At 43.3% G+C, this 22,010-nt stretch overlaps 1 protein-coding gene across 4 annotated transcripts in view; it reads left to right on the forward strand.

Moving 5' to 3' along the window:
• NDUFAF6 (NADH:ubiquinone oxidoreductase complex assembly factor 6) overlaps positions 1–22,010 on the forward strand; it is a 61,323-nt gene that overhangs the window by 2,008 nt on the left and 37,305 nt on the right. For 2 of the 4 annotated variants that reach the window (XM_068127438.2, XM_078785543.1), the window contains exons 2-4: positions 4,652–4,751; positions 6,354–6,476; positions 21,710–21,766. In XM_068127438.2, coding sequence (XP_067983539.2) covers positions 4,652–4,751; positions 6,354–6,476; positions 21,710–21,766 — 280 coding nt within the window. Of the gene's footprint in view, positions 1–3,861; positions 3,882–4,651; positions 4,756–6,353; positions 6,477–21,709; positions 21,767–22,010 lie in introns of those variants that run through there. The other 2 variants (XM_068127440.2, XM_068127439.2) reach the window with 2 other exon arrangements.

Below are 22,010 nucleotides of genomic sequence, written 5' to 3' on the forward strand. Positions count from 1 at the left end.
ATACTGCTCTTCCCTCTGGGCTGGTGCTCCTGCCTCACACCTAGCTCGTCTTCACGCTGTTGAAACCAAAGCGTTCAGAATCATTGGAATCTCCCTCGATGAAGCTAACTCCAAGGGCCTTTCACTCACTCACCGCAGGCAGGTTGGTGGTCTTTCCGTCTTCTACCGACTCCTCTCTGGCCTTGCCCCCCCAGCTCTCTCTGGGCTCTGTCCCCCAAATATTCCTACAGGTCACACAAGATCTGCCTGCAACCCTCTTATGGTCAAACTGCCAAAATCAAGACTCTCTGCTCACCTTCACTCCTTCATTCCTCTTTTCTCCCGCCTCTGGAACAAACTCCCTCACTCTCTTCAATCCCACTCCACCCTCCAGGTCTTTAAAACAGCTGTTCACCACCATCTCTTATCTTCCCCCATCCAAAACCTTGATCTTTTCTACCCATGCTAATTTCACCCCAAATCCACTTTTTTGAAATACTAACTTCTGTCCTGGAAGTCCTTGGTGTCCTTGTGTTTTATACCTCTCCCACCCCCCACCCCCTTCCCACACCTCCTCCCCCCAAGCCCTCTCCCTCCCACACATCTCCCTGCTCTCAAATGTTGTGTTTGTGTGCTTCCCCTTCTCTCCCCATCTTGTATCCCGCTCCCTCTTTTTATATATTTTGTTTGTCTGTTTGATTTGTTTGTGAAATAAATGTTAGCTCTTTCACGAGCCTCGATTCTGTGTACAAAAAAAACCAAAAAACTTTCTTTTATATATATAGAAGAAGATTAATCAAGTTGGGAGGTGGGAGCAACATGATGGGCTTTTAAATAAATATAAATAAATAAAATTACATTTAAATATTTTGTTTGTTTCTAGGGTCACAAGATAAATTGTACAATATTTTTGCATCTATTGCTGAAAGTGTGTGTTTGTGTGTTTGTGTTATATCATATGTCCACCTTCGATGCTAGATTGTACTAACAGGACATGGCACAAACCCCACACCTCTTAATCAAGGATATTTCTGTGATTCCAATTTGCATTCAGGAACAGAACAATTATGGTTAACTATTTTGAAATTGCCACTTTGTCGTTTACATTTTGAAAAGCGTGAAAGGCCTCTTGTCATACGTCATTTCAAAAGTCGTGTATGGGCAAAGACGTGGCGTATGAGCCAGGGGTTATGCTCTGATTGGAATACTCAGAGGCCAACCCATGAATTGAGGAATTGTGTGGCTGAGCCCCTTAGGCCTTAGGATTAGCATGACATCCCTTAGCTCTTACACGAGCTTCGACTTAGTATATAGAAAAAAAATACCCCTGAGCAGTATAAGTAATTGCCTTTTACTACATTGCATTTAGGGCATAAGCAGGTTAATGTAAGGTTATATTAATACATTTTATTTGCATAGCACTTTTGAAATACAAATAAATCTCCAAAGTGCAGAACAAGGGGAAAAAAATCAGTTGATCAAGTAAAAAAATAAAAACAAACGTGATAAGAATCGATGTAAAGTCAAATCACATAAAATACAAATAACAATGGGAAAAAGTCAAATTACATACAACAGAAATAACAATGGACAGGGCAAATTACATGGAGTGGAAATAACAATGGAAAAAGTCAAATTACATGCAATATAAATAACAATGGAAAAAGTCAAATTACATACAATAGAAATAACAATGGAAAAAGTGAAATTACATATAATAGAAATAACAATGGATAGGGCAAATTGCATAGAGTCGACATAACAATGGAAAAAGTCAAATTACATATACCGTATATACCGGTGTATAAGACGCACTTTTTTATCGGAAAAAAGTCAAAAGTTGGGGGTGCGTACTATACACGGGGATAGAAAAAAAACTCGGTTTCAAAACAAGTCAATTTTCCAATACATTTACGAAAAAAAAGTATTTTACGAAAAGCGATCTCAGTTGCACGTTTTCCCCGTTGCATCATGCACAATTGCGCCGACATGCAGGGCTGCCATTGCTGCTCGTTCGCCCCGGATGGCAAGCGGGTTTTGTACCATTATGTGCTTTCTATGGATTTGCCACTCAAAGCAACGCCACTTCCGGAATGTGAATAGAACGGCTTTTCCCACTCTGAAGCCACATTGGTCTTTTATTTTGAAGGTCTTTTATTTTACGACTGCAATTGCGTAGCAATCCGAAATTATAGGGCAGATTACCGTAAACGTCAGCTCAGAATGAAACGTCTTCATACGTTCTATCCGGTTCCAGAGAAGAGAAGATCAAGATGTAAAGGCGGCCGTACACTTCAGCATTCAAACTCTCCGTCTGCCAGTCTGCAGAAGAGTTTGGGAACCGAGAAGCTGAGAGGAAGCACGGCGTGAATGAGTCTGTCATCCTGCACTGGCGAATAACAAAGGTTTCCATAGAGGATATGCCGAGGAAGAATAAGGCGAACAGGGGAAAATCGGGGAAGTGGCCTCAGCTGGAGGAGCGTGTCATCGCCTGGGTTCGGGAGAAGAGGGCAGAGGGTCACGCCATCTCTACACTTGCTCTCAGGCTGAAGGCAAGGAGCTTCGCTTTGGACGGACACATCGAAGACTTCATGACCAGCACATCGTGGACCTACAGATTTATCGAACACCATAATCTGTCGGTACGACGCCACACGCACATCGCACAGCATCTTCCCGACGATACGGCCGACAAAATGACACGCTTCCAGGCGTTCATAATCAAGCTTCGCCGGGAGCACAACTACCCGCTCAGCAGGATCGGAAACGCCGACCAGACCTCTCAAACCTTCGACATTCCAAAAGGGACCAGCATCGGAATGAAGGGGGAGCGGACCGTCAGTCAAGACCACCGGCCACGAAAAAGACCGTTTCACCGTTATGCTCGCTTGCACCGCTGACGGGGGCAAGCTTCCACCGTATGTCGTCTTCAAGCAGAAAACTCTACCCAAGATAAAATTTCCGGCGGGTGTCATCATTCGAGCCCAACAGAAGGGTTGGATGGATCTGGCCCTGGTCCAGGACTGGCTACGAGTGGTGTGGGGTAGGCGGGATGGCGGCCTTTCTCGACGACGGAGTGTGCTGGTCCTGGATGCGTTTCGCTGTCACAAGACAGAAGAAACCAAAGAGCTACTCCGGCGTTCCAACACGGACCCTCGTCATCATCCCGGGCGGGATAACTTCCCTACTCCAACCCCTCGACGTGGCCATCGATAAGCCCTTCAAATAAGGTATGCGGCGATGCTGGGCAAATTGGATGTTGGAGGAGGACAAGAGTTACACAAAGAGCGGGCGAATGAGGAAGGTGGACCTCCCGACGATCTGTGGCTGGATTGTAAAGGTGTGGGAGGAGGTGCCGCCAGCTATCATAAAGCAGGCCTTTCTCAAGTGCTGTATATTTTCTAACAGCATGCACGGTACCGAAGATGATATAATCTGGCAGGAGGGAGCTTCCAGTGGCGGCGACAGTGACAACGAGAGCGATGGTGACCTGTACTACCCAGATGAAGACTTGCATGCCGTCTTCGAAGAGGAGAGCGACAATGAGGATTTCCTTGGCTTTAGCTGAGAAGCCCATCACACACCCAAACGGCCCTTTGCAGGGCCACAACTCCATAATAAAGAATGTTTTAATAATCTCTCTACTCTCTCCTTTCTTCTATGAAGCAAAGAAGGTCACGCGATTGCATGCACATCTGGACACTGACGCGTGTGTAACAGAATACTGGCTACATTTAGCTAAATATTTTGTTTTGTTTTTTTCCTTTCAAAATGTTCATTTTGTGCTACTTAAAGTTTGTGAACAAATGCATAGATTCACGCTACTGTAATCTGAAAATGAATGTTTGTTTTTTTTGTTTGTTTTTTTGAGGGTGGAAGTTGGGGGTGCGTACTATACACAGGTGCGTATTTATACACCGGTATATACGATAATTGAAATAACAATGGAAAAAGTCAAATTACTTACAATGTTTTTTTGTTTAACTTTTTTTTTTAACTCTAAATTTGATATTGGGTCATTCCTGGTGGAATATAAATAATAAATAACCACCTTTAGAGGCCATTTTTCCCCGCAAAGCGGGGGTTGGCCTTTTTTGGGAACCGTGGTTGTTGTTGTTTTTCGGTCTCCTTTTTGAAGCAATGTTTTATGGCCGGATGCCCTTCCTGACGCCAACCCTTTTTGCCGCCTTTAACGACAAACAGGGAATTACCAGTGAACTGGTACTCAATTAGCCGACCTCGGAAGGATGACAGGCTGAGTGGTTGGGAATGTTGGAATGTTACGCCATATTTCAACTTTGCTTTAGGTTGGGAGCATGAGGATTTGCGATGGTGCGCCATCGACTTCACTCTCGTTTGTTGTTGAAAATTGCTCAACCAATGAGAATCAAATGCCGAGTTGATTTGTGAAAAGCAGAATGCTATTCACGTATGCATTTTCATTTTCTTCGTCTTCTACGTCTTATTCTTCTATATGTTTTTTCCTGAAGTAGTTAAGAAACTGAATTATTTTATAATGAAGGATGGCATGTGCAGGAATCTAAATCTGGTAACTTGCATGTAATTGGGTTTGTTATATTTTTATTGTTGTTATTATTATTATTATTATTATTATTATTATTATTATTATTGTGTACTCACATGTGTAAATGTGTTTGTCATGCTGTTTCAGGCAAAGGGATTATGAAGGTTACCTGTGTGCCTTGCTCATGCCCAGCGAAGCACGTCGTGCAGCATTTGCATTGAAGGCCTTCAATGTGGAGCTTTCACAGGCAGGTATTTGACCTTGCAGTCCATGAAATTAAGCTTATCTGACTTTGAATTCACGTTTGGTCCTTGAAGCCTCATTTTTGTCTAAATGGTTAAGGTGGCTGGCGTCAGATCTTAAGATTTTGAGTTTGAGCCCCTGTAATGCTGTTAACATAACTACGGGTGGGTTGTCTCGGTTGGGGTTATGATTAGATTATTTTGCTTATGATTATGATATGATACATCCTTTTTTTAAGGGGGATAATGTCATTGACTCCATATATCTGTCTGTCTGTGTTCATCTGTCCATCTGTCATGCTATCTCCTATTTAACAGTTGTGCAGAAATTCTCCAAACTTGGTAGTTTTATAATCGCCACATGGCACGAAGATCCAAGAGCAGTATCATTGTTGGCTTCGCCACTTGGATTGCATACAAAAGGAGAGTAATTTTTAGAAAAGGAAAGGTGTGGAAGCAAAATAAGGAAGTAAATGTAGGTTTACAATAAAAGGGGGGAGGGAGGGTATTGTTTGAATCATTTGAGACGTTTGGTGTTTTTTGCATTTACCAACATGAAAATTCTTAATTTATCAACGTCAAGATATTTCACTATCTTTGTTACACTCCCCAAACTTATATTTTTGTTTCCTAATGGTCCGTCTGTTCCTCATTCTGTCTAACTGTCCATTACAATGCTTACATCTACCAACCATGTTCGTTTTTTTCCATAGTTCTTGTCACTATGTAAATGTTACATTTTCTGGCATTATGATTTTTTTTCACGAGCCCAAGACACTAACATAAAAACAATTGATATCAGATGACTGCTAAACAGTAAAGAAGTGTAACAATAAGGATACCACAACTGTAATGATATAACATTGGATAATCATCATCATGATGATCATCATCATGTACCATGCCTTGTGCAGAGCAATGGTGCTGCCGAAGAGGTTACTAGGCCACAATCCCGGTCGGTTTGCCACTCTGACTCAGGAAGTCAAGACAGGAATTTGGTATTTGGCCACAGGAATGGCGATAGCTTGCCTACTCTTCTCACTTGTCCTGTGGAGAAGCTCACTTGGTTCAGGGAGCACACGGTTTGTAAGAGGTGTGGGAGGTGGAAAGAGGGAGAAACCATTGAGGAAGGTTTGGGAACTCGAGGTCTTTTTCCACAGATCCAATATAGGTCCTCTGCCTTGTAATGAACTGTATCCATTGTAACTCTGTCTCTGAGAAGGACAGAGAGAGCATTCCCAAAATAGTTTTGACCAGTTGCCACCTGCATTTAGAGGATCCAGAGAGTACCTGCCAGATCTGCTTTCAGTTGAGCTTGGTTTTGAGCTCTGGCTCTCCTAAATATGGACAAGCTAATTACAGGTTTTGTGTAATAGCCCAGTGTTGCTTTAAGTTTTATGGCTTTTTGTGGATTAACGTAATGTTTCAAGGAAAATTTACAAGAGCTAGCTGGCAATTTGAGTATCTGCAATGGATGAAAGGCCAAACTAGCCCTGGACAGAATGAGCTGCCTGCAAAACACTTTTGTGATACAAATTAAGGTTTTGGTCATTGCTTTTTCATTTTCAGCTTTCAGAGTTCCTCGTTGTTCCTCTGTCTACCTGTAGATTCGTGATATGGTGAGCGATTTCAATTTGGGAAAGTTACGGATGCAGTTTTGGCATGAGACCTTGGAAAGGATTTACAACAACATCCCACCGGCCCAGCCTGTGGCACTGGAGCTGTGGCAGGTTTGTGCGTCTTCATACAGGTCTTTTAAAGGTCCTCCAACATGGGTTATAATAATCATCAGATAATCATCTGCACTGCAAAGCTCTAAGGAAACATGAATGCCACATGTCAAATAATTTGCTAATAAACCAATTTTATTTAAAGGAAATAAATTTTTGCTTCTACATTTCAACACGTACTCCAAGCAGTCAGAGAAACTTCCAATAGTTGAGGGGGGTTACATAATGTTACATAATGTTAGCTAAGGTAAGGGCTTGTGGAGTTGTATCTATATAAAGGTGAGTAACTGGGCTTTTACAAGAAGCCCATGTCAGAAAAGATGAGGTGAAGAAGCAGCTAGAAAAATTAAGGGATGTTAGCTCCAATTCCTGATAATATGCATCCAAGAGTATTGCGGGAATTGACAGAACAGATCAGCGTGGTGTTAGCAGATATGTTAAAAAGCTCGATGGAGTCAGGACAGGTACTAGAGGATTGCAGACAAGCAAATGTAACCATTATTTAATAAAGGCTCCAGAGAATAATTGGGGAGCTATAGACTTGTTCGTTTGACTTTAGTGGTGGGGAAGTAGATATTGGAGTCGTTAATTAAGGAATGCACATGGAACTATTATTCCTATAAAGAATATTAAGCCTATAAAGGCTTAATAATCTAATAATAATATTCCTAATAATATTCTAATATTAACCGAATAATATGAACTTAACCTAATAATATTCCTATAACGAAACTATAAAGATTTATTCCCCCAATAATTCTCCCCAATAATTATTGAATAATTCCAAACTAATTAAGGTAGTCAGCATGGACTTACCAAAGGGAGATCATGTTTAACAAATTTATTATATTTCTACAAAGTCGTTTCTGACTTGGTGAATGAGGGAAGTGCAGTAGATGTGGTGTATCTTGACTTTCAGAAGGGTTTTGACAAGGTGCCACATAGGAGGTTGTTAGCTGAGGGGAGGGCTTATTGATGATTGGTAGGATAGTTAACTGGAATGGAAACTGGCTTAGTGATTGCAAGCAGAGATGCTGTGAGATGGAGGATGTCTGGCTGGAAGGATGTAAGTAGTGGGGCACCTCAGGGAGAAGTACTTGGACCATGATCCGGTGTGTATATATATATATATATATTGTTACGGAACCCAACGTCGGCCTATGGTTCCCCTTTGAGGGGGGATTAGTCCCCTCGTTTGTGACTGACCGACGTGATCCCTGAAGCTGCACTGCGACCTCTGGAAAGGCCGGTGCACAGCCCCGTTCGTACCGCGGACAGATGTTACTTGATTGCCGAGCGGTGTTTAGCAACCGCAGCACGAACTGTTACCAAGACTAACCCGATCCTGAAACGTTGGCCAAAATCGTGCCACAGGTGTCCAATGAGGGAAAAGACAACAACGACGGATGTAGAGGAAAGAAAGGCAAAGGGTAAGAAATACAAATATGATTTATTTACTATTTACACAATTGAAAGCAACCAAGGAGGAGGAATAATAATAAAATATAAACAGAAGAAGAAGAAGCGGACACAGTGCACCTTAGCTTACCTATGCAGTCTTACTTAACCCAGGACAGAACAAACAAAAGACAGACTCACATGAATGGGGAATGAAGGCAGGAACGATTGGCTGGAAGGAGGGGAAGGTCCAACTGGAACCGGAGCACGGTCGGGCCGGGAGTGAGCAGCCGCCGCCCCCTTCTTGATCGGCACGTTCAGCAGCCGCCGTTCCTTCGCGGCCACGGTCGAAAACTGCCGTCGAAGCTCAAAGCTGTGTTGGTTCAAAGCTCATGGGACATCCCTCTCTCCTCTCCTGGAGCACGCAGCTCGTCTCAGGTGCGTCACGTGCTTTTTAAGCGCTCATTCTCTGTATCTCATCTCCGTAGCTCATCTGGACTCATCTCAGGCGCATCTGGTCTCATCTCAGGCGCATCTGGACTCATCTCAGGCGCATCTGGTGGTGGGGGCGTCTCCCGCGGTTTATATAGGCCACACCCTTCAACCTTCGCGAACCTACTCGATGGTTCTCCCCATGCCCTCTCAAAGCCAAACCCCTCGTTCTGGGTTGGTCGGCAAGGGCTGGCTCACTCCTCCCCTCCATGACGAGGTGGAGACACGCCTTTCTTCTCCGAGCCGACCGCGTGCTCAATGGAGGCAAATGCAGTTGGCAATAAAGGCTTTAGGAATGGGAATGAAAGGGAATCTACTCTATTTGAATTCGGTGCAATGGAGTATTAATTAATGGAAGACAAAGCCTTAACCTAATACACAGAATAAGGAAATAACTACCAACAAGGAGGAGATCTATGATTGGCTAACGTGATTGTATATGACCTAACTAAGGGACGCCCTTTGACCTTTATACACAACTGGAGGAAGGAGGGTGATATTTTTACAACAATAAAAAACACAATTCTCATTTCCACAACACTGCACCCTCCTCCTCTTAGGCACGTCCCGGGCCTATTACCTTTACTTTTAGTGTGGCACGTAGGTGTAGTTCCCTCTACATTTAACCTGACCCTGAGTGTGACAGTTTTAAAACACAAATAAATATGTCCCGCTGCTCCATTGCACCCTACCTAACAGACTCACGCCCACAGCTAACCGAATTGCGGAATTGTCTTCAAACTACAACACTTATGGTGGGGGCGCATTATTTACAATGACGCTACTTGTATTTACAAAACGCAACCCAGGACCTGTGATTGTTCTTTTGGGGGGGGAGACAGTCTGCCCTGCATCGACGCACCGGAAAGCACCAAAAACACCATCAAGCACCAATCGGTGCACAGTCACCACAGTTCTTAATAAAAACAAACCCAAACCCTTGGTGCTGGTCTTCCTCTTCGGCTCCCTCTGCTGGCCATTGGTATTCTTCCAGATGTTGTCAACTTCTTTGCTGGCGGCCTATTTGGACATAAAATGAAATGCACCAAATGTGTCCGTTTTTATTTATTTATGGCCCACAGGGCCGACTTGTGGTTCACCTGTGTGGCATCGGTGCCCTGTGACCAAGGTCCGCCAGCAAGATCTCGGGCCTTCATGGCCGGTTCCAGCAGAGGGGCCATGCCCCAACCCATGGGGTCCATCAGTGGTGCTCAGCCAAAGACGTGGTCCATAAGGTGGTGCATCGATGCAGACAGCTGGTTCCGGGAGTTTCGGGCGCACAATGGCGGACTCCCGCACGCTCCCCTCGGCGCCCAGTGGCGCACAGTCCTCGTGTCGGAGACAAGGAGGGGGGAAAAGACAGGTGAGCGAGGGGTAAGGTCACAAGGGTACACATCAATAAAGGCAATGCAAGACAAGGTGCGTACGGAGAGCGAAGTGAGAAAGCTCATCCCTACCGTACGTCACCCCCCCCCTGTCACCGACTCTACCCTTGCCCTTACCCCATATTTACAACAATCGACACCTTTACAAATTCGTCACTACTGTCACGTCTCCCCCATATTTCCCCTATACCAAATTCGTCTTCACTCCCACTAATCCAAAATTTGCCATCACCCAATTCATCATCAATCCTCATAAGGAGGAAGAGATGGAACACAAAGCACAATGTCACACCCACGTCATGATGCATCTCACAATCCAAACATTTGCACAATAAAAATAATCAAACCTGGCATGGTGTGGAGTAGCGTCACCTCAGGTGAGTGGATGTAGATGGTGCGAGGAGATTTCCATCCTAACTATCCTCAAACTGACATTAACACACTTTACACTACCCGGGGTCTTCCCTGCCAATCCATTGGCCAACTTACACTATGGGTTCTAAAAACCAATTCCCATTGACCAAACTGTGGTGCTTCTTCAATTTGGGGTCTCACTCCCCCGATTCAACTCCCTGTGCCCTTGCACAATTTCAGGACTGGGTCGTGTGGCTCTCCCAGCAGGTCTACCCACCTGCACACCTCCACCACTGTAGTTGCCTCCGAGCTTACCTGCTCCTTAACCTAACCTATCTACTGGGGAAGGCCCTCTGGCGCTCTCCCCACTCGGTGCCCTCTGGCACTGGGCTACCCGGGTCCGTCCTCCGGATCCTCGGGCCCCATCCACAACTCTAACGGCTCCCAGAGCCCACCTGCGGCCTCACCTGGCCGACATCCTCACAGTGGGGGAGTGTCCATTCAACTACACACACTAACAGGCCACACGCCCAGCCATTTCCACGTCACTAATGCACCCATCCAAACTCCATTCTTCCACACGCACCACAGATGCCAATATCCAACCACAATTTACCTGTACCCTCTACCTAACTCTTACACTACCCTCCCCGAGTATTCGTGATGGGGTCCATCCTCCTTTCCCCCATCCACACCTTCGCACCATGCACTCCACTCCACAGTTTCCACCATACTCACTCCACGACCATCCATTCCATACTCCATATATTCCACACTCCATGTATTCCACACAACCATTCTCCATTCACCTGCAGTTGCACACCTGTGCAATCTCACCTGGTGCCACCTGCACCCTCCTTCCTCCCTGGACCATTTGGTCAACACAACACACATCACCATCACTCACTCATACACTGCTCCATACACCTGTTCAGTTGCACACCTGTGCAATCACACCTTTAAGCACACACACGGCATCATCTGTTCTACCTGGTTTCCCTCTAAAACTCGCGCTTCCCCATCGCCCCTTTAAACTATTGCGCTCCCTCGTCATTATAATGCAAACTAATCTACCTGCGTCCCCACTACAGGTATCATTGTCACTATCTAACCTTACCGTTACCTATGGTCAATCTTCTCTAGATCCCTACACATTATCCAAACCCTCCCGGGCTAGTTTTCACTGCCAACCCCATAACTAGTGCTCCTTTGCCCCCTTTGTGAGTTATGGCAGAGTTGCCATCCCTCCACATCAGGCATCTGTCACTACCATTTTTGCACACCAAATTCCAGCCAATTAAAAATTTGCCAATCATCTGCCAATCATTCTACCAATCATCAATCTGCCAATCCTTTGCCAATCATCAAATTTTTGCCAATCACAAATTCCCTATCCTCAATTTCGGGTCCAAAACACTATCATCATCACAGTCCGCAATATCTGAGCCTCGGTGCGTCGTCACATCATTAAAACTCGGCTTCGCAAAGCCGAGCAATGAATTCGGGTGGTTTGGTCGCCTGCAGGTTGAATCCGTCCGGCTTTCGGTTCAAAGGAGGGGGTTTGGTCGGGCCGAGATTCCACGCACCATCTCGGCGCGGATCCTTGCGGCCTCCGGCCCGATGGCTCGATCTCGCCCGGTCGGAACCCCGTCCCCGCCACCAGGGGGCGCCGTTCCGCTTCCTCCTACTCGCCCTTGAACCGGACCGGTCGCCTCGCCCGACAAGGCTCGGACTCGACCGTGCAGGGCGGGGCCAGGCCCGAATCGGCAACGGCGCTTCCAAGAGAAGCGATGCAGCATCGATCCGCGCCGGGCCGGATCCAACAAAGCGCACCGTGCCCCGAGTGCTCGCCTCGGCTATCCGTCGCCCTAAACGCTGCCCCGGTTAACGTCGATGCTTCACTTGCATGCTCACACCACGCGACCCTTTCCAAAAGAAAGTCCAACACCTATCTACATATCAATCCTTCAAGACCAAGTTTAACAAGTTTCAAATGTTATTTATATGGTGAAATAGTGTTAAAAGCAGAACTAATATCAACATATGATAATTATCGAACATTTGTAGTCTAAGTTTTCTTATGTAAGTGCTGCAAAACATTGTGAACAAGAAAGAGCAATCAGAACTTGCAAACCCTCGCCAGGATGTATTTTCAGTGGTTTTTAAGGCTTTTGTGTTAAAACAAATACCGATGACGTCATTGACGGCTTGACGGCCGAACCACGTGACCGATGACGTCATTATATATATTTTTTTCTCAGTCATTATCTCAGGCACTCAGGAGAGAGCATACCTCTGCCAGGTGAACAGTTTACGTTTTGTATCCCAGAGTAGACCAAGGAGTTAGGAGAGCAAGTAGGAAGGAACACAGCTGTGATAGGGGGGCTGAAATCAGCCCAGAAACAAATTAAGAAAGAACTTGTAGCGACGAAGACAGAATGTCAGATGGTACACGAGGGGCTGACAGAGGTTGGATGAGGTGGTAGAGACGTTGGGGGCAAGAGAACAGGAGGTCAGAAGGCATATAGAGACGACCAAGGTGGCCTTAGAAGGAGAAATTGTGGGGGCGCACCAGTAGATAGAGGAGGTGAAGCAGAAGTTAGAGGAAGTGGAACAAGGGGTGAGTGAAATTAAAAAGAGACGGAGGGAGACTAAGAAGGAAATAAAGGAGGAAAATGAATGAATGAATGAATGGTGTGTACCCCGGTTTAGAATAGGTACACCGTATCCCTGCACATCGTAAGAGGCGACCAAGGGTTGGCGTCAGGAAGGGCATCCGGCCATAAAAACATTTCCTCAAACAGGGAACCATGATTGTCATGGGGCCCGCAAGGCTAACCTCCGCTCTAGCGGGGGAAAATGGCCTTAAAACGATCATTCATTCATTCAGTAGACCAGAAAATCACAATAGAGAATCTCATTTAATCAAAATCATCTGTCCACAACTTTTTGAGTTATTTCCTGCTATATATCATTTTTGGCCCTTTCTCCCAATGGTGAAGAATCACTTTTAAAATTATAATAGCTGGATCCAGATCCAGATACAGATCTTCACCAAAATCGAATCGATTCTTCCTTGTCACACACACAACCTGTCCACCAGGATTTGTCCAAATCCATCCACAACTTTTTGAGATATCATGCTATGTATCGTTTTTGGTCCTATCTCCCAATGGTGAAGAATCACTTAAAAAATTAAATCATTCTCATATCCGAATCCATATTCAGATCTTCACCAAAATCGAATCGATTCTTCCGTGTCAGACACCCAACCAGTCCACCAAGTTTTGTCCAAATCTGTCCACAACATTTTTGAGATATCCTGCTATCTATCGTTTTTGGCCCTATTTTCCAATGGTGAAAAATCACTTTAAAAATTCTAGTAGCCAGATCCGAATCTAGAGATCTTCACTGAAATGTAATAATTTCGTCCTTGTGACATACGCTACATCTCTGCCAAATTTCTTCCGAATCTGTCCACAACTTTTTTAGATATCTTGTTCACAATCGGACAAACAAATGAACAAACAGGACAGGGGTGAAAACATAACCTCCATCCACCTTTGGTGGCGGAGGTAACAATAGATGTTAAGGCTATGGGGTGATAATCATTGAAGACATGTCATTGGAATACATTTAGGCACAGGAATTATCACAGATTGTTTCAAACACCTAGGAATACGACAGATACACAATGACCAATTTTAAATGAACGTTAAAATATGAGAGTTAATTTGCATATGATCGCAGGAGATGGCCAGATATATCATCTGGACCCGCCACTTTACCAACTGTCTAGCCAGAAAGAGATCGCTTGGTATCGTGTTCCCCGGTCACAAATTATTGGGGAAAGATCGTCACTCTTCTTGCATTCGCCGTCAATATGGCGGTCACATCTGCCATAAAAATAGTTGAGTTGACCCGGCGGGATCGTATCATCGATTGGCAAAGCTTTGGTCCTTGGTTTGAACCCCATAATCGCATTAATATCCTGCCAAAGTGGCTTTGGATTGGAAGAACAACTATTAATTCCTATTTTCTCACGGTAAGCATCCTTTGCAGCTTTAATTGCCTTCCGTGTCTCATATTTAGCACTTTTGTACTGATCATCATCACTAAGAAATACCTATTCCCGCTGAACCAACTTTGGCCAGAAAGATGATTTGTTAAACCAAGGTTTTTCATTTCCACAAATGGTCACCAATTTCTTTGGTATACAGATATGCTCACAAAATTTCATATAACACAAGATCACATCGGTACATTCGTCCAAATCGTCAGTACTCTCCGTGAGTACATTCCAGTCCATACACGCATGTCAGCCACGTATGGCATCGACAGCCATTGGAGTCCACTGTGGGATAAGTCGATTCACTGGTTTTTGATGCTTCAATCACTGACGGTACGCGGGAACTCAGTGGATCATATTATAATCTGATTCGCTTAGAGGAGCTGCACGTAGTGAACGATATGCATTTTTACAGCGTAGCCCATAGGGCAAAGCCATCTAGAACAGTGTTTGTCTGTCTGTATGTATGTATGTCCCCTCAAACGTATACTAATCAGAGCTGAGGATCTGGTCACATGACAGGGTGATGCGATTACGTCTGATGTCATTACAGCAGCTGACTCTCCACACACCACCATTTTGATTTATATGCCGTTCATGCTGAACATATCGTTGAATCTGTCATACATCACAAAAGCCATGCTCTACCTTTAAGTTTTTCATTCAGTGTGAAAAACAAACAAACCGATTGTTAAAATGACCATCAAATATCGAAAGCATCTGCGTTACGTCTCTTCCAACAAAACGGTACGTACCCAACCTTTGTGGCGTATAATCTAGATTACAGTAGATCGTCCCTCAGTTCTGTAAGTAAAACTTACCTCATGGATGTCGGGATTTATCCAAATTTCTATATTTAATGTCATAAACAGCATTAGCGACTGTTTAAAAAGCTAATCATGTGTGTTTGTGGTTTATAATATTTTACAAGCCCGGCTACGCCGCTGTTAGACTTTCGGTCTTGTTTTAAAATCGTGTAACAACGATCCAAAACATTGTCATGGCGAGTTGAACAGGTGCCATTCTGGTAGTATTTGGGAAGACCCTTCCTTAGGTTGGTATGATTAAAGTCTCCCGCTAGCACAAAATATGCTCGTGAATTCGCATTTTCATGTATTGTAATGATATCAGAGAGTTGTTCAATGGCAAATGCGGCATTAGCGTCAGGAGGGATGTATACAAAAACCAACAACAGTGATGAATTATTGTGAGGAAGATGAAATGGACAACCAAATCATAATTTAATGCCAAAGTTTCCAGCGCAGCAGTACGATAACACCTTTGTATTAATACATGACACTTCACTGGATAACACAGTGCTCCACTTCTCTTTTTACTCATGGCCTCAAAATCACGATCCGAGTGGTGCAGCGTAAATCCAGGGATCTGGATAACAGCGTCAGGTACAGTCGAGTCGCGCCATGTTTCGGTAAAATGTAGACAAAACAGTCCCGGAAATCTTGCCGAGCTTGTATGTGGCAAGTCAATTCATCTTGTAATGCAAAGAAAGCACATTGGTCAGAAAGATGCTGGGGAGGGGTGGGCTTACGCAGTCTTGTCAAAACGACCCCTCTTAGTCCCTGCTTCTGCCCTTTATGGTTGGTTGATCGAGTGACGTGGCTTTTTTTTTTTGCCTCGCTATAGCTCGAGTCAACTATAAATTTATTCTGGGAGATTCAAACATAGAACAGTGTTCAAACTGAGCTCACCATAATTGTTGCGGAGCATCAACAGTTCCTCCTTTCTATAACGCCGATGTCCACTGGAGTACTTAATAAAAGTCCATATCAGAGAGTATGCTGGTACTCTCTATGTAGGGATGGCATGGAAAAAAATGTCGCTCCCATCTGCTACATACAAAACTAAAGTTGGAGTATCTTCTTTTAAAACTCGCTTAGGCTACATATGAGAGCCTACCTGGTGTGTTCAGCTGATTGTCGAGGTAGGGATCACTTTTCAGTTTTCCAGACCAAGGCAAAAGCAAAATAAAGCAAAAAAAACGAGATCGGTCAAACCCGGGAATTCATCTTCTTGTTCATAATAATAATAATAATAATAATAATAATAATAATCTTCTTCAGACGGCATATTTCCGAGCTGCCTCTATCAATGGCAATGATTCTGCTACCATTCGACAGAGTTTTACTTCCTGCAACATCCTTTAGTATTATAATTCTTGTAGCTTGAAAGAATTCCACGAAAAGTATGTAAAACTACATTCCTATGTAAAAGAATAGGACTCGGGTGGGCGTAGCTATGACTGTCAATCAGCTTGATGGGGGCGGAGCCGCGAGACACATTTGCCTCGGTGTCGGCGTTATGCGTGATAATGTTATGTGGCATCAAATAATATCAGCAGAAATATCTTGTCTCGGGAAATGCCTTGTTTTTCATTGTTACATTTATGAAAATAAAATAATAGTGAGGTACCAGTGCTATGCACCGCGCACGGGACACGTGACCACGAACCCTCCAGTCACGGATTGTCGGCGGCAGATTTGCTACGTCAACGCATCACTGAGGCCTTCGTATAGAACAGTTTGATCTTATTTTGGCAAACTGCATCGTCTGCAGTGGTCAATGGTCAATTAATTGATATTTAAATATAAAGATCCTAGTTTTCCTACTCACTCAACCCTGAACCTTGCTATGTGCATGCACAGATAAGAAAGTGTGTCACTTGTACAGTGTGTTTGACTCACGTCTTTCTGATGATCTATAGTGACTGTATTTGTCTGGCGAGAATCTACTCGACATTACCGAGGTCTTCTGATTTCTCAGAACCAGGATTTGGATACGACAGAGGAGTACTTTTATCTTATTTTGATAAGCTGCAAGATACAGTCAGGGTTACTTAAGACAATATAGGAACACATGTGCAGTGTTTGACATTGCTAACTAAGATATCTTGGCACTTTTGCTCCAAGATTGGGTATCCTCTGAGTACCATATACCATTGTGTTATTCCACATTGTAAAAAATTACAGAAACAAGTGAATAAAAAAAATGTATGCTTAATTAAAAAGGCAATGTAGGGATGACAAACTACAGTCTAAAAAAGGTCCGAAACAAGACAGGGATGATGTTGGTTTAGAGAGTAGCTAAGAGTATTGCCATCACATAATAATCCCTACATCACTGCCTCCTTTACACTTCATCAATTATTGCTTCAAGCTTCTACAAACACTTCACTGGTTACACCAGTACTTGTTTACTCTTGTAGTGCAGCCACATAATGAGACTCTACAAATGAGCAGCCGGAGTACCATGTTATAATATCAGTACATGATCATCAACTTCTTACAAACTGCATGAACATCTCTAATAACAGCATTCAATAATTGTCTCCATTTGTGATTGGTTACTCCAAGTTGATAAAAAAATAAAAGTAGGGAAGACAACTGAAGCTGCAAGAAGTCCCTGAAATTATATTGGAGCTTCTTATACTTGTGCAGAAATTAAATATAAGAGCTTCTAATACTTTTAGCTCGGCCTAGCACGAGACATTAGTCTGGAGGCAGTGATGTCGGGATTGTTATGTGATGGTAATACTGTTAGCTACTCTCTAAACCAACATCATCCCTATGTTGTTTCGGACCTTTTCTTAGACTGTAGTTTGTCATCCCTACATTGCCTTTTTAATTTAGCATAAATTTTTTTATTCACTTGTAAAAAGTAAAATAAACAGAGCACTCAAGATCGTGTCGGCCTTGATCAGTGCCATCCTCCACCCAGTTTCAATGAACGTCTATGATGCCTGTTGAGATCTGAAAGAAATCTGATTTGCAATTCCATTATTAATTTTTGTAAGGGTGGCATCTCTTTTTGCAACTTTATGGAAACCTATTTTGGTTTAGGTGAACAGACTGTCTCACGAGATAAGCATTTTGTTGAATTAATGTATCCTTTCAGGTTGTATGGAATATTGTTTGCCGAGCGCACTTCTTTTGCCTTTGAACTTTCGATGATCGGAAGTCTGGTATTTTCTGTCGAACCCATTCTCGAGATTTAACTCCATGAAGTGAATTTCTTGGAGCTGCAAAACAAATTTAAAAAAAATTCAACTTGAAAGCGATATATATATATTAATGTCTTTTTCTTTTGGTGAGGCCTATAATAAGTTATTGTCACATTATAATGAATAAGCAGTCTGTTGTTTGTTCCTTTCTGTATTCTGGCATTGTGACCTCGATGACCTCGATGAATGAATGTGACCTCGATGAATCCACCTGCTGTTAATTTGTCCCTTGTCCTCTAATGAATTTCTTATTGATGTAAAAGTATATTAATATCTTGTACTGCCATTTCCTTTCATATCACATATCTGCAACCTTCTCCATGAGCCAAGCTCTCAAAAAAATTTTTTTTTTAAAATGCTATCACTTTCACACAAGCCAAGGTTCTTTGATCGATAGATGTCAAACAGCAGTTCGGTGTCGTCCAAACTTGCATCTATTTCAAAGATCAAACTCAAGTGATACACAAACACAGAAAGAAAACTGGTAACTGGATTTTTATTTTACCCTCGTTCTCTCCCAGCTCTGCTTTGTCACTTGTACACACAGCTCACAAACATTCCAAATAGCCCCTCCCTCTTGGAAACCACTCATAAATAAGAAATATTTCTTTATTTCGAAGGATCCGGAAAACGCTCGATACCACACCGTCGTTTCATATCCTGAAGCAGCTAGAACTTCCCTGAATACTCACGACCTTTCCATAGGCTGTAAAATCGAACTACAATATTAATACTTGTAACCTTTTTACAAGTACAGTGGAATGTGGAATCTCAGCTTCATTGCTGAGAACAAGTGTGGATCCATGTTGCACTCTGCATGTACAACGAGTGTTTATCCCTGACAAACCTTGGGGTCATATTCAATAAACATTTTGTTCCATGGACAGATGTTATGTTTTCACTCCTGTCTGTCTGTTTGTCTGTGAGGGGGATATCTCCTAAAGTTATGGAAGGATTCTGATGACATTTGGTGGATGGGTTGGGTAGGTGACAAGAACCAGCCGATTTGATTTTGGTTCAGGTCTGGATGCAGATCCGGCCTAACTGTGGGATTCAAAATGTAAACTGTTCAGCCTGGTGGAGGTATGTGCTCTACCGCATGCCGTTCTTGTTCCAAATTGAATCGTAGGTATACAAATTTATTTATTTCCCTCTTGTCGGTTCTATAGCCTGGTGTTGGCTTAGTGGTTAGGGTGCCGGCTTGGGATCCTAGGATCCTGGGTTCGAATCCCGGTTGATCGCTGAATTAACACCAGGGGGGTTTACTCAGCCTGTCATCCTTCCGAGGTCGGCAATTTGAGTACCAGTTCACTGGTAATTCCTTGTGTGTCGCAGGAGGCGACTAACAGGGTTGGCGGCAGGAAGGGCATCCGGTCCATAAAACATTGCTTCAAAAAGGGGACCATGGTGCCCAAAAAAGGTCAGCCCCTGCTCTGCGGGGAAAAATGACCTCCAAAGGTGGTTCTTCTTTCTTCGTCTTGTCGGTTCTCTTTTCTTCTGTTCTTTCCTTGTCCAAGAGTTGGCCTATTACTTTACTATCAGTTCATACCCTCTGTCACATTGCTTTTCCTTGAGCCTCAATCTTGTAGAGAGATTGAAAAAAGGTGTTAACATTGCACTGGACCAATACAACGCCTAACCATCTCTTGAAAACAATTTTGACCAGCACGATAAAAAAAACGTCTTGTTCTTCCTCTTCCTTTTTACTTCTTCAATGCTAATTCGAGCAGGTGGATTGTATGCGTCACTTGTTGACTTTAGTACGTATACCTATTCCATGTTAACAATTGTTTGTACCAGGGTTGCCCAAAATGTTTTGCAACACTTTCTATACTTCAGTCAAAATCAACAGGAAATGTCCACCTTATTCTGTGGTTAATTTTGAATGTCCCGCTGACTACTGCATCTCCGCGGAACAATACGTTTTCTAGCGCATGTGCAGGGGGTCGTCAAAATGGCGCTGTGTGATGATGAGCGTTTTAAACAATGGCCTGCTATTGAATTTCTTGTGGCGGAGAAGGAATCAGTATCGAACATTCACAGGTGGTTAAAAAATGTATACGGAGTCAATGCTGTTGATAAAAACACTGTTGGTCATTGGGCTTTACGAATTGCGGGTTCTGAGAAAGGCCAAGCGGAGCTTAGTGACTCTCCTCGCTCTGGCTGGCCAACAACAACAGTCACTCCGGCGTTGCTTCAATGTGTTGATGAACTCATTCTAAATGATTACAACCAGAAGGCTTGCAACTGAGCTCTCGGTATCCAAGGGAAGTGTGAACAACATTATTTATGGCTTAAAATATTCAAAAGTGTGTGCACGTTGGGTTCCACGAAGCCTAACCGCCGATCACAAAACTTTGCGGAAAGAGGTGTGTTCCGATTTGCTCTCCTGTTACGAGGCTGATGGTGAAAGTTTTTTTGTCACGGATCATCACTGGGGATGAAACATGGATCCATCACTTTGAACCGGAGACCAAAAGACAGTCAATGGAATGGCATCATCCAACTTCTCCTTGGAAGAAGAAGTTTAAGGTTACCCCTTCAGCAGGGAAAGTCATGGCCACTTTTTTGGGATGCAGAAGGGGTGATTTTGGTGGACATTATGCCACGTGGTCAAACCATTAACTCAGATCTGTACATTCAAACTCTTAAAAAATTGCAGTAGCGTTTTAGGAGAGTTCGACCTCACAAAAATATTGCTGAAATCCTCCTTTAAAACGACAATGCACGACCACACACAAGTTTGAAAACACAAGAAGCAATCACAAAACTCAGATGGATTGTTCTTCCCCACCCACCCTGCAGCCCAGATCTTGCTCCGTCAGATTTCCACCTCTTTGGAGCCCTCACAAATGCCATCCGTGGGAAAAGGTTTGGGAGTGATGACGAGATTATTGAAGAAGTGAAGAAGTGGCTGCGAGTGCAGGATTCAGACTGGTACAAGAAGGGGATACATGCTCTTGTTTCTTATTGGCGCAAGGCCATTGAATTTGACGGAGATTATGTAGAAAAATGAGGAGTGTAATAAATTCATTCATCCTATGAGTATGTTCAAAGAATTCTATAATAAATTACTAGCAATAAAAAAAAATTTGTTGCTAAACTTTTTGGACAACCCTTGTATTTTGTTATTAAATTGCCCATTTTAAGTACTATATTATCGGTGTTCAGCAAAAGCAGCCATCTCCATTTGGTATGTGCATGCATAAGACATAACTCCTGAGGTATTGGGCAATCCTTTGCATGAAGGATTTTTTTTTTTTTTTGTATACAAAATCGAGGCTCGTGTAAGAGCTAAAAGGATGAGCAGATTCAATAAATGGTTGTAGAGTTGTCCATTTGGAGAAAGAACAAAGACATCAAAGGAACTTGTAATGAACAACACGATTCAGATGTTTGACACAAGGTTTAGATGAAACCATTTATATATGAGCAAAAACTCCATTGCCATCACTCATTGCTGTTTGTCCAAATCGTGCCAGTCTCTGAACTGTTGAAAAATGTTTCACCTCTGCAGGCTGTGAAGCAGCACAATCTGACCAAGCGGTGGCTTTCACGCATCATTCAGAGTCGGGTGAGCGTATGTCCTTTCACATTTGTCAACTTGTGACTGATGTTTTGTTTCACGTAATCGCAAACCTGAACATAATGTTGCAATGAATGAAGTATATGTAGTAATATCTGTGCAGGAAATGTAGAAGATGAAAATTTATTGATAAAGCATGTGAAGGTCATATTGTTTTATGAAATGCATAATGTGTATGGTACAATATTGTTATAGATCGCGGTTAGATGTTATAGACCGAGCGGTGGTGTAA

Source organism: Myxine glutinosa, chromosome 10, assembly GCF_964187855.1.
Source record: "Myxine glutinosa chromosome 10, kmMyxGlut1.1, whole genome shotgun sequence".
NCBI lineage: Eukaryota > Metazoa > Chordata > Myxini > Myxiniformes > Myxinidae > Myxine > Myxine glutinosa.